This window comes from Mesitornis unicolor, unplaced genomic scaffold (assembly GCF_000695765.1).
Source record: "Mesitornis unicolor isolate BGI_N332 unplaced genomic scaffold, ASM69576v1 scaffold20491, whole genome shotgun sequence".
In the NCBI taxonomy this organism is placed as follows: Eukaryota; Metazoa; Chordata; class Aves; order Mesitornithiformes; family Mesitornithidae; genus Mesitornis; species Mesitornis unicolor.
Genome location: NW_010163808.1, coordinates 147 through 27,969, shown reverse-complemented (window position 1 = coordinate 27,969; position 27,823 = coordinate 147). Strand labels below are relative to the sequence as shown.

General features: G+C 46.4%; 1 protein-coding gene across 1 annotated transcript in view; it reads right to left on the bottom strand.

Annotated features, from left to right (window-relative positions):
• The window catches only part of MMP24 (matrix metallopeptidase 24 (membrane-inserted)), a 28,329-nt gene extending 2,050 nt beyond the window's left edge, over positions 1-26,279 (bottom strand). The window contains exons 1-6 of the mRNA XM_010194094.1: positions 26,125-26,279; positions 20,952-21,068; positions 19,267-19,571; positions 8,748-8,909; positions 2,351-2,565; positions 1,414-1,552 (exon numbers count right to left, since the gene is read on the bottom strand). Coding sequence (XP_010192396.1) covers positions 1,414-1,552; positions 2,351-2,565; positions 8,748-8,909; positions 19,267-19,571; positions 20,952-21,068; positions 26,125-26,228 — 1,042 coding nt within the window. The 5' untranslated portion in view covers positions 26,229-26,279. The remainder of the gene's footprint in view (positions 1-1,413; positions 1,553-2,350; positions 2,566-8,747; positions 8,910-19,266; positions 19,572-20,951; positions 21,069-26,124) is intronic.
• Positions 26,280-27,823: the final 1,544 nt, after the last annotated feature.

Below are 27,823 nucleotides of genomic sequence, written 5' to 3'. Positions count from 1 at the left end.
GACCATCGTCCTCATTAAGGTTTGCTTCCACTTGCAGAGCTTTGCGTCTGTTATATGAGGGAAACTGGGAGGTTGAGGCTGTCTCAGGGGAGACATTTGCTGCTGGGCAGGAACTTGCTGCCACTTCCCCTTGTCTCTTGAATTTCTCTGTTCAGCAGAGCAGAGAGAGGACAGGGAGTCCTCTGCTGCATGAGTCATGCTGCCTGCTGGGACTGAGGCAGGGAGGAGGTGTTGTCCCAGTGTCAACCTCACGCTCCCTGATAGTACCAACCTGCTCACCTCTTCATGGAGCTCTGTCACCAAGCGAAGCATTTCCTCCACCCCTCCCACAGATGAGCTCACCACTGGTGTCTGATACTGGTGTGAAAGAGGGGCACACCCCACCACCCAAAATTGAGGTGGCAGATGGAAGAGCTCCACCTGGGAGGCTGCATCACTCATTGGAGGTGTAGACCTTGGAGAGCCCTTGGGTTTCTGCTGCGTGGACACTGTGATTCCCTGGTACTTCTGACAGAGCTCCAGCATCCTGCCTGCACACCCAGCCTGCACCTCCTGAGTGCACAAACCAGCCTGCACCTCCTGCCTGCACACCCACCCTGCACACCCAGCCTGCACACCCTAACTGCACCTCCTGCCTGCACCTCCTGCCTGCACACCCTACCTGCACACCCTGCCTGTGCAAACCACCGCGCCTTGGCTGCCACGCCGCACCCTGTTTGTCGGCCCCGGTCATGGGTTCTCCCTAAGGCTTTATTTTTTGGGAGTCAGTGCTGGCTGCACCCACGCCCTCCAACGAGCTGCCCTCCCTCAGTGGTGCCTTGGCTTTTCCCTGGCTCAGGGAAGCTTGGGAAAAGCCTCTTTCTGCTACGATTTCCTGCTCTGGTGCAGATGTGCCTGCTGCAGAGCTGTTCGCTTCAGCAAAATTCTGAACCTCCCAATTTCATTATGTGCTGCTCCTCAGCGCTTGTTCCAGAGGAGGTGTTAAACACCCTTAAACACCCTTTTCCCATTCACCTTCCCTAGGCCTGTCACAACTTCAAATACTGCTCTCACACCCTTTGCCATCCCTCACTCAGGCTGAGGAGTTCCTTGGAGGAGGTCAGCCCATAATTTTCAACCATTTCTGTTGCCTTTCTCTGAACCTTCTCAAGTTTTAATACAGGTTATTGAGCTGAGGGATGGAAACTGCAGACATAAAAACTAAACTATAATTTTAAAGGTATTCAGTGTATAATTTTAAGTGAATTTGGTGTATAATTTATATACTAAACTATATTTTAAGCATTAGCGGTTGCTTGAAGTGTCCCCCTGGAAAAGGACAAGGATGCAGCACACCCGTTTCCACCACCTTCATGCCATAAAAGACAGTGAAGCGAGGCAGCTGTGGTATGGTTGTACTGCAGTGTACTGTACCTTTGAAGAAAACGAATTTTCCATCAGAGCGCTCATAGGCCGCATCAATCTTTGCGGGGAGGCCTTTCCAGAACTGCTCGATCTGCATGGGGTACCCTTCCTGCACTCGGTTGTTGCGCAGACGCCAGAACCAGCGATCCTGAGAAAACCAGAAGCGTCTTCAGGCTCAGTATTTTAATCTCGTGCTCAAATCAGGCTGGGTGTCCAGCACCAAGCGTTACTAATCCCTAGGCCCCAAAACCATTAAAGACAGAAGTGCTGGTCCAGATGACAGCTCCAACCCAGCCCTACAGTGAGGGAAGCCCTTCGTGAGGAAGATGACAGCCAAAAGGGTGAGAAAGGGTGCTGGTGCTGTGAAAAAGGGTGGAAAGAAGGAGAGGGAAAAGGAGCCAGGGAAGCAAGTCCACAGTTATACACGTTATGAACTCATTTGTGAGTGACCTCTCTTGTCACTGAGGTGTCACACTTGCCCTGGTACAGCTGATGCTCGACTATCTGACCCCAGGGGAGACACTCGGCCTTAAAATTAACTGCTAACCATGTGCAGCACACCACGTCCAAAGGCCCAAAGGAGTTATTAAATATCCCTTTGGCCAGGAGATCACTGGTTACAGCTGTAGTGGATGCTCAGGGATAAGATAGAGCCTGTGAGACTTCCAGATACTGTCCCAGCCTTCAACTGTTGTCAGTTCAGGCCTTTTCTGCAACTGCTGTGGTTTGTCCGTGTAATGACCTTCAACATATCCCTCTCCACCATTTCCAAACATTACAGCACCAATCTGCTGACATTTCCTTCTAATACCGCTCACTCAGCAGCCTCAGAGGAACAGAGCTATTTACACAGACATTTCAACTCTCGCTTCCTTACACTTCTATTAATCTTGTCCAGCAGTAAAACTAAAGAGAGACCCCTGGGTAAGCAGCAATTCCTGAGTACCTTGAAAACAAACATTTCTCCTCTAAAGAGAGCCACGGTGTTGAAGTTGCCATCGCAGATGTTCGGTTTGGTGCCGGGAGGAGAGGGCCTGTCGCCCAGAGGAGGACTGGGAGGTCTCGGCTGTCTCTCGTGTTTTCTTTCCGAAGTGGAGTGAATTCTGCGAACAGGAAGAGTCGGTAAAGGCCTGGTTGGCTCCAGGGGCTCAATGGGAGGACCTAGAAATGAAAAGACAAACGTTTAGCAAAGCGGACAAGTTTGGTTTCTCTGTGTTTCCCTCGTAGGTTTTAAAAGGCAAAAAGCTGGATGAATTTGCAAGGAATTTACATACTCCTTATGCAGAGCTCGTGCCCTAGAAATGGGGAGCAGAACAAGATGTGTCCGCACGTGAAAGGTGTCCCAAAACAGCAGTAAGAACTGAAGAAGAGCCAGTGGTTTTGTAGGTCTTCCCAAGGAGGCTGCAGCTAAAAGGAAGGAAGAGCCACCCCAATCACGTTCCCAACTGAAATGAAAGGTAATAATCCTTGAATAGAAATGGTTAGTAGAGCATTAAAAAAAGAACAAATTAAAAAAAGAACAAAACCAAAGCAAAACCAGAAAAAAAGTTAGGGTGTGAAAACCAATGCTACAGTCTAAGGGGAACTGCAGGGGAATTTGTAATTTCCCTTAAAATATTCGTCTCACTCTTTCACTGCAAGCCACGGATTTTTTCCTTGCTATCTTTTGCTTCTCTTCACGTTTTTACACATTCTGGGTCTTCTAACTTATCCTCATTGAAGCCTTGTCTCTTGTGGTTATACAGACTGCATTTGAACTGCTGCCTTCGCTCTGTCACTGAGGGTGGGTACAGAGAGAAGGTGGAAGGTCATCCTAGAGCTACACACGTGCAAAGAGCAGAGGAGCACACACACCATGGAAATCCTCGGGTCCAAGCGCAAGGCAAGGCCGAATTTAGTCTGCACTTAGGGGGATGGAAAGCAGAAGCCCGGAAGAACATTTTTTCTCCATTGCTGAAGAAAGATGCTACTTTGTAAGACCTAAACTGCTTCAGAGGACAACCTGGCACGAAAGCAGAATGAAGAGCCCCTACGTAATTTGCCAGTCATTACTATTTCCAGAATCTCATCACGGCAACCTGCCTCCAAAACAGATGTCTAAAGGCAGGATGTGACAGGTTTAGCAGCAGCAGAGGTGACCGTGCAAACAGAGATGCTGGCACCTTGGGATTTATTACAGGAGCTGATTACACCCATCACTGATAAAACTAATCAGGCAGTACCCCAGGCAAACCACAGCCTCTGTCACTGCGTTTTCAAGCAATTCAAGAATCGGTCAGAGCAAATCTCATCTGGAGAGAGATTAAGTGAGAGAGGCTATTGCATGGGCCTGCAATTGGACCTGAAGCCAGCCACCTAGTTATTGTGTGATGTTACTGATACCAGCACCGGAGCCAAACGCACCCTGGGGCTGAACCTGCAGCCACTTCCACATGGGAAGCAGGGAAGAAAGCTCCTGGAGCTGGAAAATCTCTGTTCTGGAGGAGAGCAACTTGCTGGGACTTTATTTACTGTGTGGAGAAGAAGATTCCTTCCTCTCTGTCACAACCAAGGCAAAGAATATCAGAAAGCTTTTGGGTCACAGCAGATCACCTTCAGAGTGTGACTTCCACCACTGGCACTTAGCCTCCTCCCTTCATGCTTCCTCAGTCGCAGACCATCTGAATACCAAGGTGACCTGTGAAGATAACACAGAGAGAGGAGGCATTTAGGAGCCACTGTGTCGATAGTTGAGGACAAAATCTAAGCGTACTGTCCTCCTGGCTATTGACAGAGTGTTCCCTCAACTGCACAGCACCTGCCTGCAGGATCAGCATCTCTCACGGCTCAGCATTTGTCACAGCTCGGCGGCTTTCCAAGCCTGCCAGCGCAGAGGACACCCTTCATTTCAGGTCTGGAGAGCTCCACCTGCAAACAAAGGCCTGTCTTTCTCTTAATTTTCATGCCAAGAATAAAATTATCATCCAGACTACAGACAGGCAGTTACGCTTTTGAACAGCACACAGGGGTTTTCTGGTTGGAAAAAGCTGAGGTGCCTGCGTGTATCAGCTGCCCAGGCACACAGGAAAGGCTCCTCAGTTTCAAACCAAAATGTGTGATCCAAATGAGCCAGGGAGAGTGAGAGAAACCCCCCTGGCTGCTCTGCAGATGCCAGGGCAGCAGAGAGAGAGGTCCTGGTTCATGTGAAATGAGCCAGCTGCCCACAGCCCTCTCAGGGATGAGAGATGGTCCATCCACAACAGCTCAGAGCTCAGGAAGGACTCATTTCCCTTGCTCACTTGGTAAACCTGTCCACAGAGCGCTCTGCACTCCCGGGGTTTGACTCCAGCAGCAAAGTGAATTATATATATATGTGTGTGTATATATATAAATATATATATATATTTCAGTTAGGGTGGGTGCTCTCGCCACAGCGCACTACAGTCTGCAGAACAAGCCCCAGCACCCACAGGTACCCAAAGGTTGGGAGGCTGAGGCCCTTGTGATAAAACTGGGTGGCAGGAAGGGTTTCTCAAGCCCTTCTTGCATAGATGCTCTCCTCTGAATGACCAACTGCCACCCAGGTGATAGAGCATTCACCTGGAAGTGTCCATGGCTGAAATCCTTGCTCTAATCCAACGGGAATGCTCTCCTGGGCTCTGTAACAAAGCCATTCACCTTGAGGGTGGCTTCTCTGCTTTGGATGCAACAAAGCTGGGTCCAAAATTCCCAGCTTAGGTAGGCAAATGATGAGAGTTTGGGGCTCTGCAAGATGCTCCAGCTGTGGTGCTTGCAGCCCAGTTCCCCTCTGGCAAAACTTTAAGAAGCCTGACATCTGCTCCACTGCAAAACAGAACATTTTTTAATACTCAGAGATATCTGCAGGATGAGAGAAGTATTTCAAGCCCAGTCTTAACACAGAGCAGTGTTTCTCATCAGGTGAGAAACCTCCCAAAAGAGGTGGGCTTCCTCCTCTCACACCCAATGTGTGCAGCTCTGGGGCTGATGTGGGCATGGGTGTGAGATGTGGCAGAGTCCTCCAGGTCTCAGCTACAACCCAAGGACAGCACCGGGAACCAGGAGGTTCCTCCTTGTCTGTTTTGTTGAGGAATGGGGATGCAGACCTGGCACACAGCAGGTGAGACTCAGTGGAAGCACAAGAGGTGGAGTCTGGTATCAGAAAACAGTCCTGCGCCTCATGTTTCCAGCAATGCTTGCTCTGATAGTCCCACTCACAGTGCAGTGTCACCATGTGGAGCATTTTGCATCTATCTGCTGTTTCACAGATCACAGAATGTCAGGAGTGGGAAGGGACCTGGAAAGCTCCCCCAGTGCAGCCCCTGTCACAGCAGGATCACCAGAGCAGTCACACAGGAACACGGCCAGGGCTTTGGGTGTCTCCACACAAGGAGACTCCACAACCTCTCTGGGCAGCCTGGGCCATGCTCCATAACCCTCACACTCACAAACTTTGGCCTCATCTTCAGCTTGAACCTCCTGTGCTCCAGCTTGGGACCATTGCCCCTTGTCCTGGCATTGGCCATCCCAGAGCAGAGCCTGGCTCCTTCCTCCTGACACTGCCCTTTCCAAATGGATCCCCAGGAATGAGGGCACCCCTCAGTCTCCTCTGCTCCAAGCTCAAGAGCCCCAGCTCCCTCAGCCGCTCCTCAGCAGGAGATGCTCCACTCCCTCCAGCATCTTTGTGGCCCTGCTGGACTCTTTCAAGCAGTTCCTGTCCTTCTTGAACTGAGGGGCCCAAAACATCTCACACCATCTCACACACACACGTAGCTTACAAGGATCTGCGATTGCTCTATGGGCCACCACTGGGCAAGCTTCAGGGAGGTTCTGAAAGCAGTGGCTGCTGCACAGCAGTAATGAGGCCAGCAGAAGGTGCTCTTTGCTCAAGGACACCGTGCCCTGCTGAGTCCCTGCTCCTGGGTGTCAGAGCTGGCGCTGTCTACTCCTCGGCCAGGGGCTGCTGTGGTGTCATGAACACCCCCGACCTCAGTGCTCAGGGGATGCAGCACGAACACTGACTGGGAGCTCTTCTCTTGGGCTGCAGAAAAGGTTGACAGTGTGTGAGGTTAACGTGCCCTCAGTGAGATTTGGGGGTGACCCAGATCCATGAGAGGAAGTTAATGTAACAGGATATCCACACATAATGGTGTTATTTCCTACAAAATGGGATTATTTCCATTTTAATTCCTTCCTGGGCATGTAACCTGTGACATGGGCACAAAAGTACAGCGGGAGGTATCCTTCTGAAAAAGACATGCAAAGAAGTCATGATATTTCCCCCGTCTGGTCAAGGAATATGCTACAAGAAGCACCTACCAGAAGATGGAAACACTGCTGAGTTGTCTTACAGCCTACTCTGTCACACACATGGAGCTGCAGGCCCTTTTTAGTGGAAAGAACATTTTAAACATTGACCTTCTACTAACCACCACGAGGCACAAACAGGAGTTCACATCACCTACTGTCTCTTTAGGTGAGTTTTGAAAGAAATCCAGCAGAAAATAACTTAATAATTCAACAAACCATTACCTGACAGATTTAGACATATTGCTTTCCTAAGGGATAAACACAGATACAATATAAAAGTATATGTTAAACACATCATTCTCAAAAGGAGACAAAATGCACTTAAGCTTTAGTAGAGCCTCTGTTCTTTCTTCCAGCAACTTCAGTGGAATGAAAGAGGGAAAGTTTTAATTGAATCTGTTTTTTTAAGGATGCTACAGGCAAGGCAGTGGCTCTGGCTGTATGACTTATTTTGCACAGCAGGTTCCTAAATAATACGTATTCAGTACATGCTGCCACACGGGAGGGAATGTCAAAGCAGCAAGAAAGCAGGAGGTTTTGATTTTTGGACAGGTGCTCTGGTAGATGGGCTTTTGGCACTCCCAAGGCACAACAGAGCAGATGGGCACTGTGGAAATAGAGCACATGAGTTGAGTGGTGCTGCTCAAGCTCCAAGGAGGATATTTCAGCAGCCCCTTCTCAGTTTAAGGAGCTCAGATGAAAGGATATGTTCTCGTATCTCCAGTTCCAGGGAGGAACATAACCTGCATTTTCCATCTTTTCTTTGTGAACCGCAAGAGTAAACCTGTTTTTAAACTAAACTTTAAATTTTGGACCGTAACTCTGTGCTAAGGGATGAAATCAATGAGGAATCAAAGCTCCGACTGCAGAAGCTGCTCCTTGTCCCACAGCATCAGTTATCTCTACACCACCAGCACCATTCCCAACCCACCCCAGTTCAAAGGCCTCAGAGACGAACCCTGCGTGACTCCACGGCAGTCAACAAACTCATTTCTAATTGCCCCCTGCACCAGGTAGTAACTCATTCCTACTGCTTCACAAATCTCCAGGGCCCTGAGGACACAAATAGGGGTTAATGGCCCTGCCCAGCATCACCCAGTGCCTCTGCTCCCACCCATGGGCCCAGGAGCCCCATTTCAGCTCAGCCCTGGGCACTGGGTCCCTGCCCAAGCTGTGCTGGGGGAGCGCTGGTCCCCAGCTCAGCCACAGCCGATTTCAGCTTGAACCACAAATGTGAAGAAGCACGGCTGGCAATTCCTTATCTGCTCCCTTTCCAAAAAGGTATCTGGAAACAGAGAAACCAGTAATTTCTTCTTGATTGCAGTTTGAACTGTCAGTGATAAATTAGGATTTTCTTCTTTCTCATTAGTCAAAGCTCACAGGAACTAAATCAACATTTCAAAATAGAAACAGCATCGTGATACTTCAGCAGCTTTCAAAAATGAAAACTTAGGTACATTATTTAAAGTTTAATACTTACTAGCCAGCACTTTATTTCAAAACCATCCAGAGTCTCTGTTATGCCGAGCATTTCAACACATATTACGTTGAAGTACGCATAATTAAATGATACCATAGGACAACTGCCATGCAACTTCATGCTGGTAATGAGCGATAAAGAGAAATCTTCAGCTGCACTAATGGGAAGAGCCAGTTTCGCCTGGGTGTGCTTCAAGCCACCTTATTTTAATGTTGGACCTTACTTGGATATCTGCCTTACAGAGAGGATGAACCGCACTCTGCAAACGCCTGCTTTTTCCCATTGCCCAGACATGAGACAGCGAAACGAGCTGTTCTTTAGGCATCAACATTTGAACCAATGAATCTCATTCCAGTCACAATAAAAAAATACAGAAATCAGACTCAAACAATTGACATCCAGTTCAGACCTCTAAAGCCTTGCCGTACTGCTTTAGAGGTTTATGGGTTTTGGCACAAACTCTATTAGCAGAAGTTCAAAATTCACCGATTCACACTGTAAAATACCGTCTAGATTCGAGCTCAGTGTAAAGAGCTGAGTGGACAGCGCTGCTCACCATAGATTTTCTGAATCCCCTGGAGGTCGTCCTGAGGCAGTTTGAAGTTGTGCGTTTCCATGTACTGGTAGAAAGGCGCCATGATAGCACTGGGGTCGTTGGAGTGCTCCAGTCCCAGCGCATGCCCCAGCTCATGCACTGCCACCAGGAAGAGATCGTTCCCTGCGGGAGGAAGGCACAGCCAGGTTAGCGCACAGCCACGGCCTGACACAATCCCAAACCTCGATTATTCATAAAGCAAGAAGCAAATGCTTTGTTATCCTATCACACAGCAGGTCACAGTGCCAGGGCCAGCTCCTGGAGGTGGTTTGAGTCCTGAAAGCCTGTGCAGCTTTGTTTCATTGTCACAGAATGGGCAGGAGGCTCCCAGGCCGTGATCACCCATGGCCATGAGCAGCCTCAGACCCGGTAAAACAGGCAGCTGCCCGCGGTGAAGGGGTACAAACTGCAGACTCTCTTGTAGAGAGTTTACAGAAAATGGCCAACAAAGTCGGTTGCTTTGATACCATTGCCACCTTAGGTGAGTGCTGCCAAGAGGTGAGAGCACTGCCAGTCTAAATGAACGAGGGTACATGGTCCTTCAGTGCCATGCTTTGATCTGACCTGGACCAAATCCTAGGTGAGATCTCTAAGGCAGGAGGAAGGACTGAGAGGACCAGGGCTAACACCCACCGTAGCACAGGTAGTACCTGGGACATCCCCATCTCCTCTGGCACAGGCTCAACGTGCTTTGACTTTGCTGGACTCCTGGCACTGCCGTGTCTGCAGCAGGAGGTGAGCACAGTTAGCACCATCCCACACAGTTAGCAGAGCCACAGAAAGAAACGTTGGGTTAGATCCCGATGGCAGGAGGGAGAAGGAAGGAGGAAAGAAGTGACATGCTCCTGACAGGAAGAGAAAGGGCTAAGGAGCCCTGTCTGGCCCAGAAGCTGGTAGGAGTGTGAAGTAGGGGTACCTTCATCTCTACGTTACAGGCATACACTCCTCTTCAGTCCTTGGGTCTGGGACCCTCATCTCCTTGACCTAGTGTGGTCCCTGGATGTCCTACTCCATGAGGGCACCTTGACATGGGAGGTGACACAGGCAATGCTGTGTGAGGGACAAAGACACAGCCAACAAGGACAGATATAAAAGAGTCTCCCCCTGCCAGTAAAATATTTGAGCCCTCAATTCTGCCTTTTTTTTTGGCAAGGCACAACCAAGAGAAAACACGTGGCAGTGGCAGCTCAGTGGCTGCTTTGTAGCATCTCCAAACAGAGGATCTCAGCTCTCCACATCTCCAAACTGCACCAGTCTTAGAGGTAACAAAGCTCAGGTTGGTGTACGTGGCTGAGCTCTCCTTGGGACAGGAGTTGCAACACCGACTCATGTAGGACTATCTCCACTTCTTAAATACTTATTGCTTCACTGTTACCCATAAAAACATGGCAACGTAGGTTCAGGGGTCTGCGAGACTTCACAGCGGGGTGCTTTGCCAGCATCTCAAGACACCTAAATTCAGTAACAAACAGTGCTCAACCACCACACCAAAATGGTTAAGCTGTCTAAACATTTGCGTTGGAGGGCATAAGCACCTGAATATGCAAGATGTTAAAATATGCAAGTCAACTCAAAAGAAATGTTCAAATACAAACATCCAAAAACACACGTGGGCTAAAATTTAGCCATCATGTATTTAAAATTGCAGATTTTCTGTGTACAGGAAATCCAAATGGGGACTTAGTAATTTTTTTCTCATCTGTTGCTGAAAAATCTGGTGTGTGCAGAACACGTCAATAAAATGGCCAACGGCAGAGTATAAAACGCATTAAGCAGTTTCATGGTAAAGTTCAGAGGACTGATCACTCTTCATGGGTTTTCAAAAGCACTCAAGCTTAGAAGATGCACCCTGCTTTCAGAAGGGATTCAAAGACTCAAAGCCCTGTTGAAAATTAAATGGACTTACTCTCCTACATCACTTAAACACTTCATTGCCACCACAAGTACTCACATAAGGAAGTTGATGGCAAAAGTCACTCAGTACAGAGCTCTCATGAAAGTCAGCTCGGTATTGAGTGACTTCTACCACGGTCTTATGGGCAAGTACATGGAGACTTTTTCCCTCGTTAAGCTGGTGACATTTTCCTCCTTGTTGAAGTATGCAGAGTCTCTGCACTGACAGCACATCTAGAACTTGTCTCTGTGTGAGCCCACAGATAAATCTATGCACGTTACTTACCTCTGTGTGCTAAACCTTTATAAGATCAGACACTACCTTCATTTAAATAAGTTTGAAACAGCCTTCCATCGCTTGTTTCTGCCCAAAGCAAACGCCAGCCCACTTTACAGCTGGAAAACAGAATCACTTGCAGAATTGTTAAGGTTGGAAGAGAGCTTTGTCAGGTTCCTGTCAGCCCATTTCTCCAGCCTCTCGAGGTCTGTCTGAATGGCAGCATCACTGTTTCATATATCAACCACTCCTCCTCTGATTTTCACCTTCAGCTGGAAAAAGAGCGGCTACATGAGGTGATAAACTTCTTGAGAAAGGGTTTTCTTTGTGAACTTCTGGCACATGCCTCCTTGTACAGTTTCATTCATTTTAATTATGAAAGTCTATATTAAAACCTTTTCTTCATTGCATCGTAGGGTATCCAACTGCTGTAGGTCAGCAAAACACTCATTTGTTTACAGTAACAGCTCACAGGAATACTGTTATGGCAATATTGTGGTATCAGTATTTATCCCTGTGCACCACAGCCATATACAGAGCAGTAAGGAGTGTAAGTAGGCTCTGTAGAGCACCTAGCACAGTGTAGTGTAAATCCAAGACAGAGCTTCTAAGACAACAGAAGTGCAAATAATACTGTGTGTCTGATTAATAATAGAAAACCAACTGTGAATCTCAGATCTCAGTCAATTAGTCTTATACTTTATGAACCGTATCATCACGCTAACACATCTGCAGTTTACTCAGACGTAATTAAAAAGACATATGAAGGTTACGTTCTGAAATTTTATTAAAGCAAGAATGATACTGAACAAGCCAGCTCATTGGTTGTGACAGCAGCATGCCTAGGGTAATTACAGAAAGGATGGTGTAAACTGAACATGCTTTAAATACACCCAAATGATCCCTTCCACTCCAACAGCCACGTAGAGGCAATTGCTTTCCAAGCACAACTTAGAGAAGCTTTAGGGCTACTCTAAGCTATGCCTTGGTTCTTGCATCTTCAGACCTGGTAGGTGTGAACTGTCCAAGAGAAGAACATCTGATCTGTCTGTATCTCTCCATTCACCTCCACCATGTGCTCTGCTCAAGAAAAGCTTTTCAGTCTTCTGAAGACCTTGAAGAAGTGGCGATACAGCTCGTCCATTTGTTTCTGTCAAATGAGATGTGGAAAACAGCTTTTCTAGCTAGAAAGGAAGGAAATACATGTTAAAAAGAAATAGAGATTTCATTTTGTTCATAAACTATTATCATTACAAACGTAGCAATGAATACGATGCATCTTAAGGACTCCATGAAAACTCTTTAAACAGCTTCAACACGGTTCCTGATGGGGCTGTAAGGACTGAGTAGGACTGAGAAGCACAAGAACCGGGATCTAAGAGACACTCCCCTTTCAAAGCAGTGTCCATGGTGGATTTGGGTACCGAAGGCAATAGCAGTTACACTGTCTTCAGAAACAAGAGAGAAAAAACCACGCAGTTTAAACAACTCCCAAGTTTGCACTTGGTTATGATGCCAAAATCGAGAGTATTGGCTGTCACTTCACTACTGATGCTACAATCTACCTCTGACTGCAGCAGGAGCAAACTGCAGTCAAGAATCCATCTATTTTTCATTTTCTCTCTTCCTGAACGCCTGTTATTTTTCGCTCCTCTCCCCTTCAGCAAGTGGAATGCAGCAAGTTTATTAGAGGTACTGCTGTGTTTTGGCTTACTTCACATCATCTGCTTCTGCTTTACAAAGCAAAGCAGCAAAAAAAAGAGGCTTTTTGGCTCACCTTGATTCTCATGACCTGCCTTTTTTACAGTTGGGTTTTTTTCTTCCTTTTTAGGGGAATGACACATCACTTTGACCCCTATGGGCTCCTTCCTACAAATCTCAGAGTTTCTCATTCTCTGTGGAAAGAAGTAAAATATTTTAGTTTGATCACACAGAAACCAACAGGATTCCACATACCTACATAACTGTATTCACACTCTGTGTATCAAACAATTACTGACAAGAGGAATGGATAATAATTTTCTTTATAGAGCACTCTGAACATCAGGTGTATTTACAAGGGCATTGCTTTGCAAGTGGAATTTGCAGGTGATCCTTATGAATGAATTTCAGCAGTAATCACTACTGTGAAGCTTTAAAAATCCTCACTGCACTAGCAGAGCACTGCTTAATGCCACCTGTGTCTGTATAAAGACAGTATATACATGAAAAGAAAGCACTACTTACAGAGATGCTGTCCAGTAGCGAAGAGGAAGAACCTGAAGACAGAAATCTTCCACGTGTGCTGGTGGACTTTCTCTCTCCACTTCACTTTTGCAGAAGATTTTAAGTTGCAAGTTCTCTATTTATGGCCTTTTATGTTTGGTTGACATGACAGGGACGTCATCTCAAACTGCTGCTGAGTTAAGCCACTTGATTTGATTTCTTTTTACTGTGGCTGGCTCTCTTGAGACCATGTGTCTATATGTTGCTCAAATTTGGTTCAACATTAGCACACGATTTTAGAGAACTCTGGCTCATGGGAACAAATGTCTTGAAGCAGTTACAGGATGAAACCAGTGTTAAGTAGGGATGCTCTAGAGACTAAATACTGAACTGGTCTTCTTCAGTCCACAGAAGTACTGACCAACAGCGTGATCTGGTGGAGTGAAGTATCATAAAAAGGCCTGATAAATTGAAATTTTAATACAATTTATGCCCCACTTGACTTCCAACATCCATCTGACAGTCTTTCAGATAACAGGTCTTCTGTGTTAAAGCACACGTGAGTTTTCAAGAGAGTGCCAAGTGCCTGAAAAAGAAATGATGAATGCAAAATGCCATTTGTTAGAATACGACTCTTCAGATGTGGAGATGTTCTGCACCTGAGAAACCAGAGAAAGAAAATTCAAAAAGCATTTAACAGCCAAAGAGCACAAAGATTACAGGTGTACTGTGTTGTGAGTACACCTCCAAGAAGAGCGTGACTCTGTCCTCCCTATAATATCTCCTCAGGTGGAAGACTGCTATTAGATGTTTCCTCCCCATCCTCCTCCTCCTCCCCAGGCTGAACAAGCCCAGTTCCCCTGGTTTCTTCTTGCTCCAATCCCTTAACACCTCCCTGCTCCTGCACTGGACTTTTCCCAGTTTGCAAACACATTTTATGTACCACAGAATCACAGAATCCCAGAACATTAGGAATTGGAAGGGACCTCAAAAGCTCATCCAGTCCAATCCCCCTGCCGGAGCAGGAACACCCAGATGAGGTTACACAGGAAGGCGTCCAGGCGGGTTTTGAATGTCTCCAGAGAAGGAGACTCCACAACCTCTCTGGGCAGCCTGGGCCAGGGCTCTGTCACCCTCACTGAGAAGAAGTTTCTTCTCCAATTGAAGTGGAACCTCCTGTGTTCCAGTTTGTGCCCATTACCCCTTGTCCTATCATTGTTTGTCACCGAGAAGAGCCTGGCTCCATCCTCATGACACTCACCCTTTAAATATTTATAAACATGAATGAGGTCTCCCCTCAGTCTCCTCTTCTGCAAACTAAAGAGCCCCAGCTCCCTCAGCCGCTCCTCAGAAGGGAGATGCTCCACTCCCTTGATCATCTTTGTAGCCCTACACTGGACTCTCTCCCTGTCCTTCTTGAACTGAGGGCCCAGAACTGGACACAATATTCCAGATGCGGTCTCACCAGGGCAGAGTAGAGGGGGAGGAGAACCTCTCTGCCCTACAACCACCCCCCTCCTGATACACCCCAGGATGGCATTGGCCTTCTTGGCCACAAGGGCACAGTGCTGGCTCATGGTCATCCTGCTGTCCACCAGGACCCCCAGGTTCCTTTCCCCTACACTGCTCTCCAGTAGGTCATTACCTATTACATATACCAGGGACCTCAAACACCACTCTCCGTTCTCCTTAAACTTAAAACATCACTGGTTTCAACCACGCACTAAGACACAGGCAGTGTTGTTTGTGGTAATGGTGACAGAGCAAGTATTGTCACTGCCAACAGCCACACACGGTCACATCTATATCACTATAAAGCCAATATCTGCAGTAGGTTGGCAGACACCACGCATGTGTCATGGTTGGACTCAATGATCTTAAAGGTCTTTTTCACCCAAACGATTCACTGATTTAGTGGTATGATGTTGACAACACGCACAACAGCAATGGTCTTTTGCTTTTAAAAGACCATATAGAAGATTTGCTTTATTACTGATGTTATTTGCAAAGGTAAACTGGACATTAAAATTTACCTCCTGCAATGAACCGGGATTAAACAAATGTTTGAGTCGCCAGAGGGCTGCAAGAGCAGTCATCTGTAAGGTGCATATTTAAACTTTCAGAACTCACTTCCAGCCACTCAGGATTCCTTTCCAACCTGTGGCTGGAGATACACACACATTTAATTATTCTTTGCACATAAAGGCTAGGAAATACTTGATTTGGTCAGTTAATAAGGGATTTCATGCAGCACCTCTATGCTTGAGCCAAATTAGGTAAGATAGTGAGGCAGCCAAGGGTGAGAGAACCCAGCACGGCCCAGTCTGTTTATCCTGTTTCAGGCACAGGGTTTGCCACCCACAGTGCACAATGTATGTCAGCAGCTACGAGTCTTGAGACGGGCAGTTTAAGTTTGCTTGGCTGTTTCTACAGCATATTTCAAGTAAAATAAAGCCCCAAGACCTGGAGAAAGTAGAGCAAAGTCACCTTTGGTGTCCCTTGTGTTAACGCAAGCAACTGGAATAATGAGACTGCCTGCATCGACGTGTAACTCAGTGACCAAACGAGCAGCTACACACAGCATAACCTTGAAAGACAACTCCAAAAATGGCTTCAGCTGCCTCCTATACGTCAGTGTTTACTAAGCCAGAGCCCTTGGCCCTACAAGTCTGGGATAAGCTAAAGGCCAAGAGCTGCTTTCATTTCTATTGAGGAGAATCTTCCAGGAAAAACATAAACCCCTGCAGTTGTGACCATGCCAGTTGCTCCTCACTGTGTGGTTGTGTAGACGATTTACCTCGAAATGTAAAACCACAACTCCTCCTCTTTTTCAGCTGCATCCTGTTCGTCATATAACCTTTCTGATCTGCCTTGATCTTTCCGATTTCCAGTATTTTGCTTCATGCTTCTAGCTGCTCCCATTGCCATGCACATCTGAAAACCTACATTAATTCTGTATCCCATGGTCCCAGTTAACACTGACTGCTTCAGGAGTTCAACTTCCTACCTGGTTTTGCACATCCTCATCATAATATTATCTAAATTAATCTTCCACAGCTTGCTTATGGGAATGTCAGAGAAGGCAGCACAATTAAGATGATAAATCAGCAGTCACAAATTGCTCAGCTAAAGGAATCGTATGCACGAGTGGAACTGTAACTGATATCCAGGGAGAAGGAAACTTTGCATTCACTTTGAAAGCCTACACAGGATCATTCTTCATAGCAGAAGGTAACTGAGGTACTGATGCATGTGTCCCTGCTACCACCATTTCAGAAAGACACCCAACAGAATCATAGCTATTATGTTGATACTAACAATGTTAAGGGACAGGGCAACGGTCGTGCTGTCCACCAGTGGCAAAATCAGTATCATAACCATCATGCAAAATGATAATGACTATATGAAACCCACCAGCTGGTGTCATAGAGTTGCTAACAAACCCTAGCGGATTGCCACAAGGTATCTTGACAAGACAGAAGCTTTCATCAACAGGATGCAACACGTTCTCCACGTGCAGATCAGAGAGAGCTGTTTTCATAGAAAGATCTGTTCAAACCAAACTTCACTTTTTCTAGGTGGATGTGAAACGTTTCACTGTTATCCACACAATTTGCACTGCTAGCGAAGACTCCAGAACAGTTCTTCTGTGGGGTGACAGCAGCATCCAAACCTGGACTAACCAAAACTCTGCAGGTGCCACAGCACAGGAAGACAAACGCAGACCAACACAAGCAAAGCTTCAGATGGCACTGGTTTCTAACAAAACTCCATGGACTAAACGGATCAGCCAGATGCTCTGACCTACAGAGCCAGTTTGAGCATCCTGCTGGGCTGACCAGAGATTTACCTTCACAGTTGCTGCAAGGTGAAGAGAGCTTTGAGGCAGATGGTTCAAATTTTCCCTTCAACTGATACACATTCTTGTCAGGAACCTTTTACACGGCGATATTTTGTGGTTTAATGTAAAGATATTATTGTTACCTCGTGGCTATTTTAAGATTTCTATAATCATCATAGGAAAAACCTTCCTAAAAAGGCCTGGACAAATAGGACCCCACCATTCTCAACATCTTCGCTGGTGACTTTTTAAAAAGCATTTTCAAATAACCATGCCTCCCAGTTTACGAAGGTTTATGAGGTTATTTCAAAAAGAATACATAAATGACATTTATCCTCCGGGATGGAAATCTCAACTCTGTAATCAATTTTCACACTCGGAGCGCCCCTCAAATACCAATTACACGCACTTTGAGGACACGACTCCCAACAGCCACTCAGCACACCAGGGAAATACATCATGTTTTTGAAAGAGCCACGTGGGTATGCATAAAATATAGCTTTTATTTAAAAAAAAAGAGAGACCATCTACTCATTATATGCATTGTTCTTCAACACCATCCCAAAAACTTGCAGGGCTAATCCACAACAAAACTATACAAAAAAAACCCCTCAGAAGAGTGATGACCTCTGTCAGAGCATCCTACCCAGTGGAAAATTTTCCTGCCAGTCTTAAAGCTGCCTCCTTGCCTTGCTAAGCTGTCATCAGAAGGAAGCTTTTTGTGTGGAAAAAGAGAAAGGGAAAAACCAAGTACAACTTGTCAAAGCCTTCCCTTCCAGCTTCCTGTAAGGACTTCCTATCCCAGCCGCCACACTCAGCCCTCATGCATGGCCTTACGTGGGAAGTCATATCCAGCACATAAACCACCCTCACACCCCATCACAAGTAACTACTGAGACCAGGCTGAGCTCACAGACCACCAGTAAAGCACAAACACACCTAACTGCTGCAAAAGTAACCACTCCATCCCCGACTGCCAATCCTGATCCTCAAGGGAAACCTTTAAACTGTCCTCCTAGGTATAAAAATCCACAACATGTCAAGATAGCAAGACTCTGCTTCTCTGCCACACCATAACCCCCCACACTCCCTTCCCTCAGGCCATCACCTCTCTCTTTCTCTGCCTACATCCCATCCAGTCATTTAAACATGCCAGGAAACATTCCTTCTCTTCCCCCAAGAAGCATCACATCATTTCTGCTCTCCTACAAACGAGCATTCCCACACTGAACTTGCCAGCTCCACTTGGTTTCAAGGATGATCTGATAGAGGCTGACTCAAAACTCTGAGAGATTTTCTCAACTTGCATTCCATTCCGAAAGCAAGCTTTCAGGTCAGGCTCTCATGTCTGAAAGCTTTTATCCTTTTCAAACGACACCGTTTGGTCTAATGACAGACACTACCTCTGCATATGTCCTTAGACATCACGGCCACTATGTTTGTTACACAGTTTAAACAAAAATTAAGCCATATTTACATTCCAAGTCAATGTCTAGTCCTTATAAAATGATTCAAAACGTGATTTTGAATCCCTAAAGGTTTAAAGACACGTTGTCCTTCCCAAATCACTAGGGCTGTGGAAATTGGAGCGATATTTTATGAGGTCACTGTAAAATTCTGCTTTCCCAACTTCAAACTTTTTACAAGTCATCACTATCCTCAATCAAATGTTTGAAAACAGATCAGAAATGCTCATTGCCATTACAGAGTAAGATAAAGCTAGAAAGACACAAACTCCCCATTGCTTAGTATCTCAAAATCAGCTGTCCTAATCACCAGTCTTCCTTAAGAAATCAGCCAGCCCCAGTCTCTGGTGGGAGGAATTAGGACCATGTTCAGACTGGGGGAAAACAAACAGGGATCAAAACAACTTGACATTCAAATGTCTTCACTCTCCAAACTTCCTGCTCACCATTATAACAAACCCTAATCACCGCTGTTAATATTCCACGAGATGCAGAGTTTACATTTCAACACTCTTGTTCACCCTTTTCCCGTGGTTTCTGTAGCAACTACAGTCCAAATCTTGAAAATATCAAAAGGCAGCAGACACACAGCTCTGCTCACTCCTCAGCATTCACACGTGTGCACAGAGTCCCAAACTCACTCATCAAATTATTTACCTATTTAAGGTAGATTTAGAAAACATATGAACCATGTATGGGAGGTGAAAGCTCCAGGAACCAAACACTTCCTAGTTGAAAGCCCATAAATGTGTCTACATTAAACTTATCCTCGTTCTGGAAAACGACCTGCGCTCTTACCATCATGATTGGAATTTCCCAGGGTCCACGGCTCATCTGAATCAAAGTGAGTGTCTCCTCCTATGCCCGGTCCAGGAAAGTAAGCGTGAGCTAGGAATCCACCTTCTCCATCAAACGGAGAACTGTCTCCATGGAAACCAGAAGCAAAAAATATCATAATATCTGCCTCCTTTCTGTCATTTTTAATTTCATGGTAAGGGACCTCTTCAAAGGTAAGTGGTGTCACTCTCTGCCAGACGTCAAACGCCTGACGAATGGCTCTCCTCGTGTCGATCTCTCCAACCTTGGGGGTGTAGTTGTGTACGCTGCGTGAAGGAGAAAGAAGGGTCGTTTAAATTTGCAGAACTCATAATAATAATAATATAATAATATCATTCCAATACAGAGCCACATCCACACAGTTTCACAGAATCCCAGAATCGCTCGGTTGGAAAAACCCTCTGAGATCATCACGTCCAACCGCTCCTGTCTACCCCCTAAACCATATCCCTAAGTACCTCGTCTACCCGCTCTTTAAACACATCCAGGGATGGTGACTCCACCACCTCCCTGGGCAGCCTGTGCCAGCTTCTGACGACCCTCTCAGTAAAGAACTTCCTCCTTATCTCTAACCTGAGATTTCCATTTCCAAAGGGTCTTTGTTTTTTGCAGACACCACTGCATGCAAAGTTTTGCTGTTACAAACGAAGTTACCAACAAAACTACAGCCCTGATCTGAAGTCTACGCTTATTAATAAGAATCATCCCAATACTTTGGTTGATCTTGCATCACTTCCTAAAAACGTGACTGTCTTTCAAATCCTGGTGTGGACAGCTGAGTAACTTAGTTTAAAAATGTAAATTACTTCACGTTTTGTCTAAAATGAAATGCAGTGGATGAAAAAACCTGACGTCCAAAATTCTTTCTGAGAAACAAACCTTCCAGTAAACCTTACAACCTAACTCATACATGCAGCTTTATTCTCAGGACTACTCAAAATACTCAAGAGCTCATAAAAGTGATAGACCTGCCAGTTTTGTGCAACCCAGTCCATGACAGCTGATGATACGGAGTTTAGGGGCGAGGGGGAGTTTAACTGCACATAAATTTCCCATAACTGTAAACTTTAGCTTAAAAAGTGTTGTTCATGGGGTGTTTTTGTGTGCACGTGTAATAGACTCAAGACCTACTAAACTTGGCTTGGGGAATATGAAATATCTGTGCCATGGAAACAACTTTCGGTCTTTAATGAAACTGGCTTAATTTAATGTAATGATTGGCAGATGAAAGACACTAATACATTCAGTGGTAAAGCAAGATCTGGCACTTGAATGGCACACAGCAAATACTGAAATCAGAAAATTAAACAAATACCAGTTTGACAATGGCAGAAGCGAAGCCATCTGCCAACCTGCTTCCTGTGGCTGTGCATATGCTTAAGATATCTTTTACTTATACAACTATCTACCTCTTTTACCTAAGGTCCAGGAAAGGTTAGAAGCAGGAGCTGACTCTCAGATGTCCACATACAGAAGGTGTCCCTTTACAACTTGAGTTAAAGGAATGATTATTGGTGGACGCTTTGAACTAGTCTCTCCTCTCAGTCTCTGCAGTCCCTCACTGTCACTTGGGGAATTGCTTGCATTGAAAACAAGTCCAGAACATTTTTTCCCCCAAATAAAAAGGGGCAGGGAGGGGTCTATACCTGTAGGTTATGTGCTTCTGTCTCCACTTCTGTCCAGTTAGTGCATACCGCTTTTTCCTCCGGCTGTGGCGTAGGTGGGGATGGTCTGGAACTCCACATCGAGGTTTCTTCATCCACCTGGAAGGGAAGGAAAGAAAAAGCTACCACAGAGTTTGGAAAAGAGATCCGAAAGCACTCAGGGGGTGACTGGAAGACCTCAGAGGGATGGCCAACGCAGACACCAAGAAGGGTTCAGTCTTCCCTCTCTGGGGTTTACCCTCTTTGCACAGAGCTGCACACTCCGCTTCTGCTGGCAATCACCTCAGCACACCAAAAAGAATTCATGTTTCCTTTTGGAAACACAGATACCAGATCAGGTAGCCCTTATGCTTGACATGAGCTTAAAGATGATAATGCCACAAAAGAGACCCAGATCAAAATTGCATGTTTGGGTGCACTGGGATCAAACTCTCCTACCACCTCCTGCATCCACTCTCCATTTGTTAAAGTGCTCCTGTGTCAGTAAAAACAACTCCAATTTATGGCCCCCTAAAGCCTAAATGAATCTTTTGCTTATTCCTTGCACCAGCTTGAGGGTGGTCAAACACTGGCACAGGTCGTCCAGAGAACTGGCAGAGCCTCCATCCCTGGAGGTATTCAAAACCCAGCCAGACGTGCTCCTTGGCAAGCTGCTCCAGCTGCCCCTGTCTGAGCAGGAACATGGCCACTGGCACTCTGCAGACATTTGCTGCATTCCATCCAACTACTCGGATGGCAAAGACAGGGCATCGTGCCACAGCAGACACTTGAGAGCACACTGCAGGACACGGGATGCAGAAACATGCCCCTACCTGGTGACACGAGAAGAGCATCACAGCCAACCCTGGCAGATCTCTCACGCAGGACACCAAATTCTCTTCCTCCATCAACTGCAGCCAGCCAATGGCGCGTAGTCCATATGTGCCTGCATGCTTGAGCCTGAACAACGTACACCTTATCTATCAAAAATATTAGCCTGAAAATATTCAGGAAGGGAGAGTCTTCCCATCACCAGCAGATGGTTTAAAAGATTTCTTTCCGGGCCACCTTTTAAATAAAAACCACACACTTTGCCTTTACAGCCTCACAAGATCATCCTTTCACAGGAGATGTCTGCTCCCAGGACTTCCTCAGTCCATTTCCTAGATGTACAAAACTACAGGTGCTTACAAATTCCAGTGCCGTCACCTGTCCTCTTCCCCCCACCAAGACCAGAACAAATGACACACATTGCACTGTATCTAACAAGAGCCCAAGCTGAGCACGTAAAGCTGGCACAGATCTTCCCCACTGACATTACCTTCCATTTATCTTTCATACATCTTTCAGAAATCTAAGCAACCTGTGGAAATTGGAGCTGTCTTGCCCACACAACTGCTGCCACCTTCAAAGAAAAGTGGTACATCTAAGCTTTGCTTTTAGAAAAGCTGTATTAATTCAACCTCAATACGCTGTGTTTGTCAAAGTGTCCTTTATTTGTGCTCCTTTGCATTGCTTCTACACTTTGTTACAGAGATGTTAGGCCTACTGCAGCCTGGATTTTCCTAGATATTTCCTGAGTATTGTTTTCAATCCAGGATACTATACAATATCCTTAAAGCAGGATTCAGACACAGTTGCTCCCCTACCCTCTTTTTTTTTTTTAAATGGGTGTGCCAATAACACTGGATCATCAAAATTTATAGCTGGCGCTGTTTACGCATAACTATCGCATTCCTCCAGCTGCCTGGCACGCAGAAAACGGGTCATCTCCAAAAGCAGTGACACTCAGCTCCTGTCCAGATACAGCTGCTTGCCCCAGTTCAGGCTCCAAGCCTTCCACAAGACTCTCCGAAATTGAGGATGCTGTCGTTCTCTATCGCCTACTACTGAGCTACTGGGAGCGGTATCTCTAAACAGTTGTTGTGCATCCCAAGGCAAGGGACCTACACAATTCAAAGACAAAGCACAGGACATTCCCAACACAAGTAAGGTTATTTCATGGTTCCCTCCAGGGCCGTGCGATTGATTGTGACAATCACAACAGACCCACTTGTGTTAGGTGTTTGCTGCCTGGCACGCTCCCAGCACTACATCCTTGCCCAGCTGCTGAGCAAAATTACCACTTAACCCCCTGGCTGCAGGCAGGCACAACGTCTGCTGAGGCACTGCTGACTGCAGGGTACGAGGAGGCCGTTTTACATATTCTTCCCTTACAGAAAACTGCATATCCTCAACCTGCTCCTCAACTCAACAGACTGCACCCACCTCCCTTTCAGGTACCAGTAAGCAACACCAGTGGTGTCGTTCCTTCCCATTTCCCACTCCCGCCGGCAGCGCCTGCATGGTTGCTCTCACACACTTGGGTACCACTCTTGGAGGAAAGAACAAGCTCAGGATTTGGGGGTGTGTGGGGAAGCAGATGAAAAACTTAAGGCCTCCATAGTAAGTGTAAATGGAATATGTGGAATTTGTTACCTGACAAAGAAACCACGGTAAACAACAACTTTGCACCCTGACTGATTCTAAAGTCACTTTACGGGGACAGAGCTCATGACACTGACAGAAAAAATCATAACTGCAATCTCAAAACTCGTAACACAGACTGAAATAACAGCTTAGCAAATGCCTGAGGAATTCAGAGCCAGCCTTGCCAGCACTGCTTTTGCCCAGCTTCCACCACCAGGTCTGAGGAACCAGCAGCCCAGCAAGGCCCAGCCAGACATCTCCAACTCAAAATACAGCCTCACCACTCACAGCAACTAGGATCTCTTCTTTCTTTCATGTAATTTCTAGGTAGGTGCTCCAGCTCCACCCTGCCATATGACATATGGACCTACTGCTTCAGGACAGATGGAGGCAGAGCAACCAAACACGCCTCCAAAGCACACCCATCTCTGCTTGCAGCTGAGGTTTTGAGCCTTTGGAGACGCGAGTTTCAGAAGAGGGATGGGTTTTCACCCATCTGCCTTGGGTGTCCGTGCACCAACCACCCCCTGCCCATATATAAACTCAGTATAACGCAGACAATGCCTTCCTTTCCTCCAGAAGAATACTTCTCCTAAAGCAGGGACTTCCAGGTGTAGTTTGCTCCCTTCCTCTGTCACCCATAGGGCAGCGGAAGCAGCTCCCTAACTTTCCAAACAGGCACCCCAGTAGCATAACCCCTTCCCCCACCTCCTTCCAACTCATGAGCATCCCAAATGCAAGCTTCTACACACCAGCTGCACACACACAACCCTGCTCAACCCTCCTCTGCTTCAGCACTCACTCACAAGCTGTTTTATTAACCGCAAAAAGATCTCGGATGGAAAATCCTCACCTTTAAAAAGCATTTCGTTTTCAACTCATTTGAAAAGCAAACCAACAGGATTTTCTCAATCCCTCAAGGGAGAACAAGGGGCTTTTCCTGTGAGCTATAGGAAGGAATGGTACATTCACTGGAGAGGCACCCTCAGTCCAGGATGATCCCTCACCAGTTCCTTCTGTTTCTCCCTCCTCTTGTAGTCTGGAAGGCAGAGCACCAAACCCCTTTGATCTTCACACTACTTGGTTACTTTGTGCCCCCTTTTGTGCTACTTTGTCCCTTTTGCCAGCAGAATGCCGTAACAGCAGAGATGAACAAGCAGGCAGAGTACCCTCTAAAAGGGTCTGCCAATGCAATAAAGTCCAGGGAAAACTCTCAGGGAGAGTCAAAGCAAGTTCGATCATTTGTGCTTTCTGGTTTTGCTCACCATGAAGTGCTTCTGCCCCCCATAAAGCACAACTTTGACCTTATCTGCATTCTGCTTTAGTCAGCAGATGCCCCCCTAGTCCAGAGCAACAGCAGACAGATGCCAACCACATCCTGGGCTGCATCACAGGAATTGTGGCCAGCACACGGAGGCAGGTGATTCTGCCCCTCTGCTCTGCTTTAGTGAGACCTCATCTGGAGTACTGCGTCCAGCTTTGGAGTCCCCAACATAAAAAGGGCATTGAAGTGCTGGAGCGGGGCCAGAGGAGGCCACAAAGACGATCCAAGGGCTGGAGCAGCTCTGCTATGAAGACAGCTGAGAGAGTTGGGGTTGTTCAGCCTGGAGAAGGCTCCAGGAGGACCTTAGTACCTGAAAGGTGCCTATAAGAAAGCTGGGGAAGAGCTGTTCACCGAGGCATGGAGCAATAGTACAATGGGTAATGGTTTTAAACTTGAAAAGGGGAGATTTAGGTTGGATATGAGGAAAAAGCTCTTCACCATGAGGTGGTAGATCCGTGACACAGGTTGCCCAGAGGTGGTGCAGGCCTCATCCTTGGAGATATTCAAGGCCAGGCTTGATGGGGCTCTGAGCAACCTGATCTGGTACCAATGTCTCTGCTCACTGCAGGGGTTGGACCATATGATCTTTAAAGGTCCCTTCCAACCCAGAACATCCTATGGTTCTATGATTCAGCCAACACACGACGCCCAAGCAATCAGACAACAGAACCAGTCAGGCAGCAGCAACAAACACCACTGCCACACCACACTTCCCAGTGCACAGCAAAGAGCAGAATAAAGGCAACAGCCCTCAAAGAACAAAGTCCTTCCAGCCCAGGTGATTCAGACCAATGCTTCTGTGCTATCATAACACTTATCATAACATATCACAAACAACAAACAACACACGGTCAACATACAGCAGAGGACATCTAAACTCAACAAATGGCAACTATCAACAGCTACCTAGTCCTGACTATGGTCATCAGACTACAACAACTCACTTCAAGTCAGAACTACAGATCTCAACAAATAGTATCTACTGAAAGCCACAACTCCCATTATTAAGAAATTCATTAGAAGCCATTTCTGGGGCCAGATTTTCACCTAAATCCAGATAAACATTGAAATAAATGAAACCTTTGATGTTCTCCCCTTTCAGAAGCTCACAGGATCCACGCTTTGCCTGCATACCAGCAATGGGGGTCTACGTACAAAGAATATTTAGCAAGAGCTTCACCTCACACTTGCAAACAGCACTGCTGGCAAAAAGAAACGGTGGAGTTGTCCATGTCTTTTTGTTAGCGACATCTTTTCATTATCAAGACCGAGTCAGTCAAATCTGTCCCTTTCTAAGGACTTCTTGTAGCTGGAATAATTGCCCAGATAATATGACAACGTGTGAAGAAAGAGAAAGACAAAATTAGTTTATGTTAATCTTACTCAAGAGTTGTCTGGTCCAAAACTCCTGTTACTGGGATCCCATAAAACTGCTGCATAGTGGCAACTGCGGACTGCACAGCTTTTCCTGACTGCAAGGCAGACATTTGGCTGTCAGATGGAAGTAAATAGCCATAAGTTTTTAACCAAACCTGAAAAAGAAAGAAACAGATGGTAAGATGCCACGGTTAAGTCTTCAGCTTAACAGATCAGAAGATTTCTTCAAAAGAAAAAGTGATGAATTAGCCCCAGAAATTCAATCTCCTCTCTTTTTTTTTTGGTTAGGTTTGGTCATATCTGAGCCCTGGGAGTATTTCTTTTAAAAAAACAAACAAATAAAACCCCAAACCCCCACCACACTCAGAAAGTTTGCAGGGACTCTGGTTGGATGGACTTTTCCTCTCCTAACAGCAGCTCTTTAGCAAATTGTCAGAACAGGAAAAGAGCCAACTCTCCTCAAGGAGCTTTGTCCTAATTCCCCGCCTCCCTCCCAAAAATGCAGCCTTACATAAAACCACATGTCAAACTTGTCAAAATGCTAAGGACAGCATTTTCAAACACACCCGTTAATTCAGGATTTTATTTTTCCTCCCTTCTCTTCCCCCCCTCCTCGCTTCGATACCACAAGAAAAAGGAGCATTAATTCACCAGCAAGTGCAAATACCAATAAAACCTGAACGAAGATTTGCTTCCATAAACTTTTCACCATAACACTTCACGCACATACCCTGGTGTTTCTTTCTTCTGGCCAATACCCCAGCCCTTCAATTCAATACTCAGACCAGGATTACCATGAGATTGACATATACCCTGTAAGATTTTCCCAGCCATGGGGACAACCCATCCCCTTGATAGAACAAGGGGAAACGGCACCAAGCTGTGCCAAGGGAGGTTCAGGTTAGAGATAAGGAGGAAGTTCTTTACTGAGAGGGTCGTCAGAAGCTGGAACAGGCTGCCCAGGGAGGTGGTGGAGTCACCATCCCTGGATGTGTTTAAAGAGCGGGTAGATGAGGTACTTAGGGATATGGTTTAGGGGGTAGACAGGAACGGTTGGACGTGATGATCTCAGAGGGCTTTTCCAATCAAGTGATTCTGTGATTCTGTGATCCCGTAGGACACGGTCCTCAACACACAAGCGCCAATCGATCACCTACACACGCTGCCCGGGCACTGACAGCCAGGTGTGTCTGGTCCCATCCTCCTGACCCTGCCCTTTAGATATTTATAAACATCAATGAGATCCCCCCTCAGTCTCCTCTTATCCAGGCTGAACAGACCCAGCTCTGTCAGCCCTTCCTCATATGGGAGACGCTCCAGTCCCCTCATCATCCCTGTGGCTCTACACTGGACTCTCACCAGTAATTCCTTGTCCTTCTTGAACTGGGGAGCCCAGAACTGGACACAGTATTGCAGTTGTGGCCTCAGCAGGGCAGAGCAGAGTGGAAGGAGAACCTCCCTTGACCAAATGGCCATGCCACACTTTTCTTAATGCAGCCCAGGATGCCATTGGGCTTCTTAAGATACCAGAATCCATTGGGAAGTGAGAAGGGATTTGTTTCCAAAGCAGGAGAAAGGTTTTAGACAGCATCTGGGCTGGGCATGACAAAGATCACCAAGTGAACAGACTGACAGCGTTATTCAACATGGACATCACCAATGGCTCAAGACTAAGCCAAGCTGCAAAAGTGCTCGGAGACTGGAC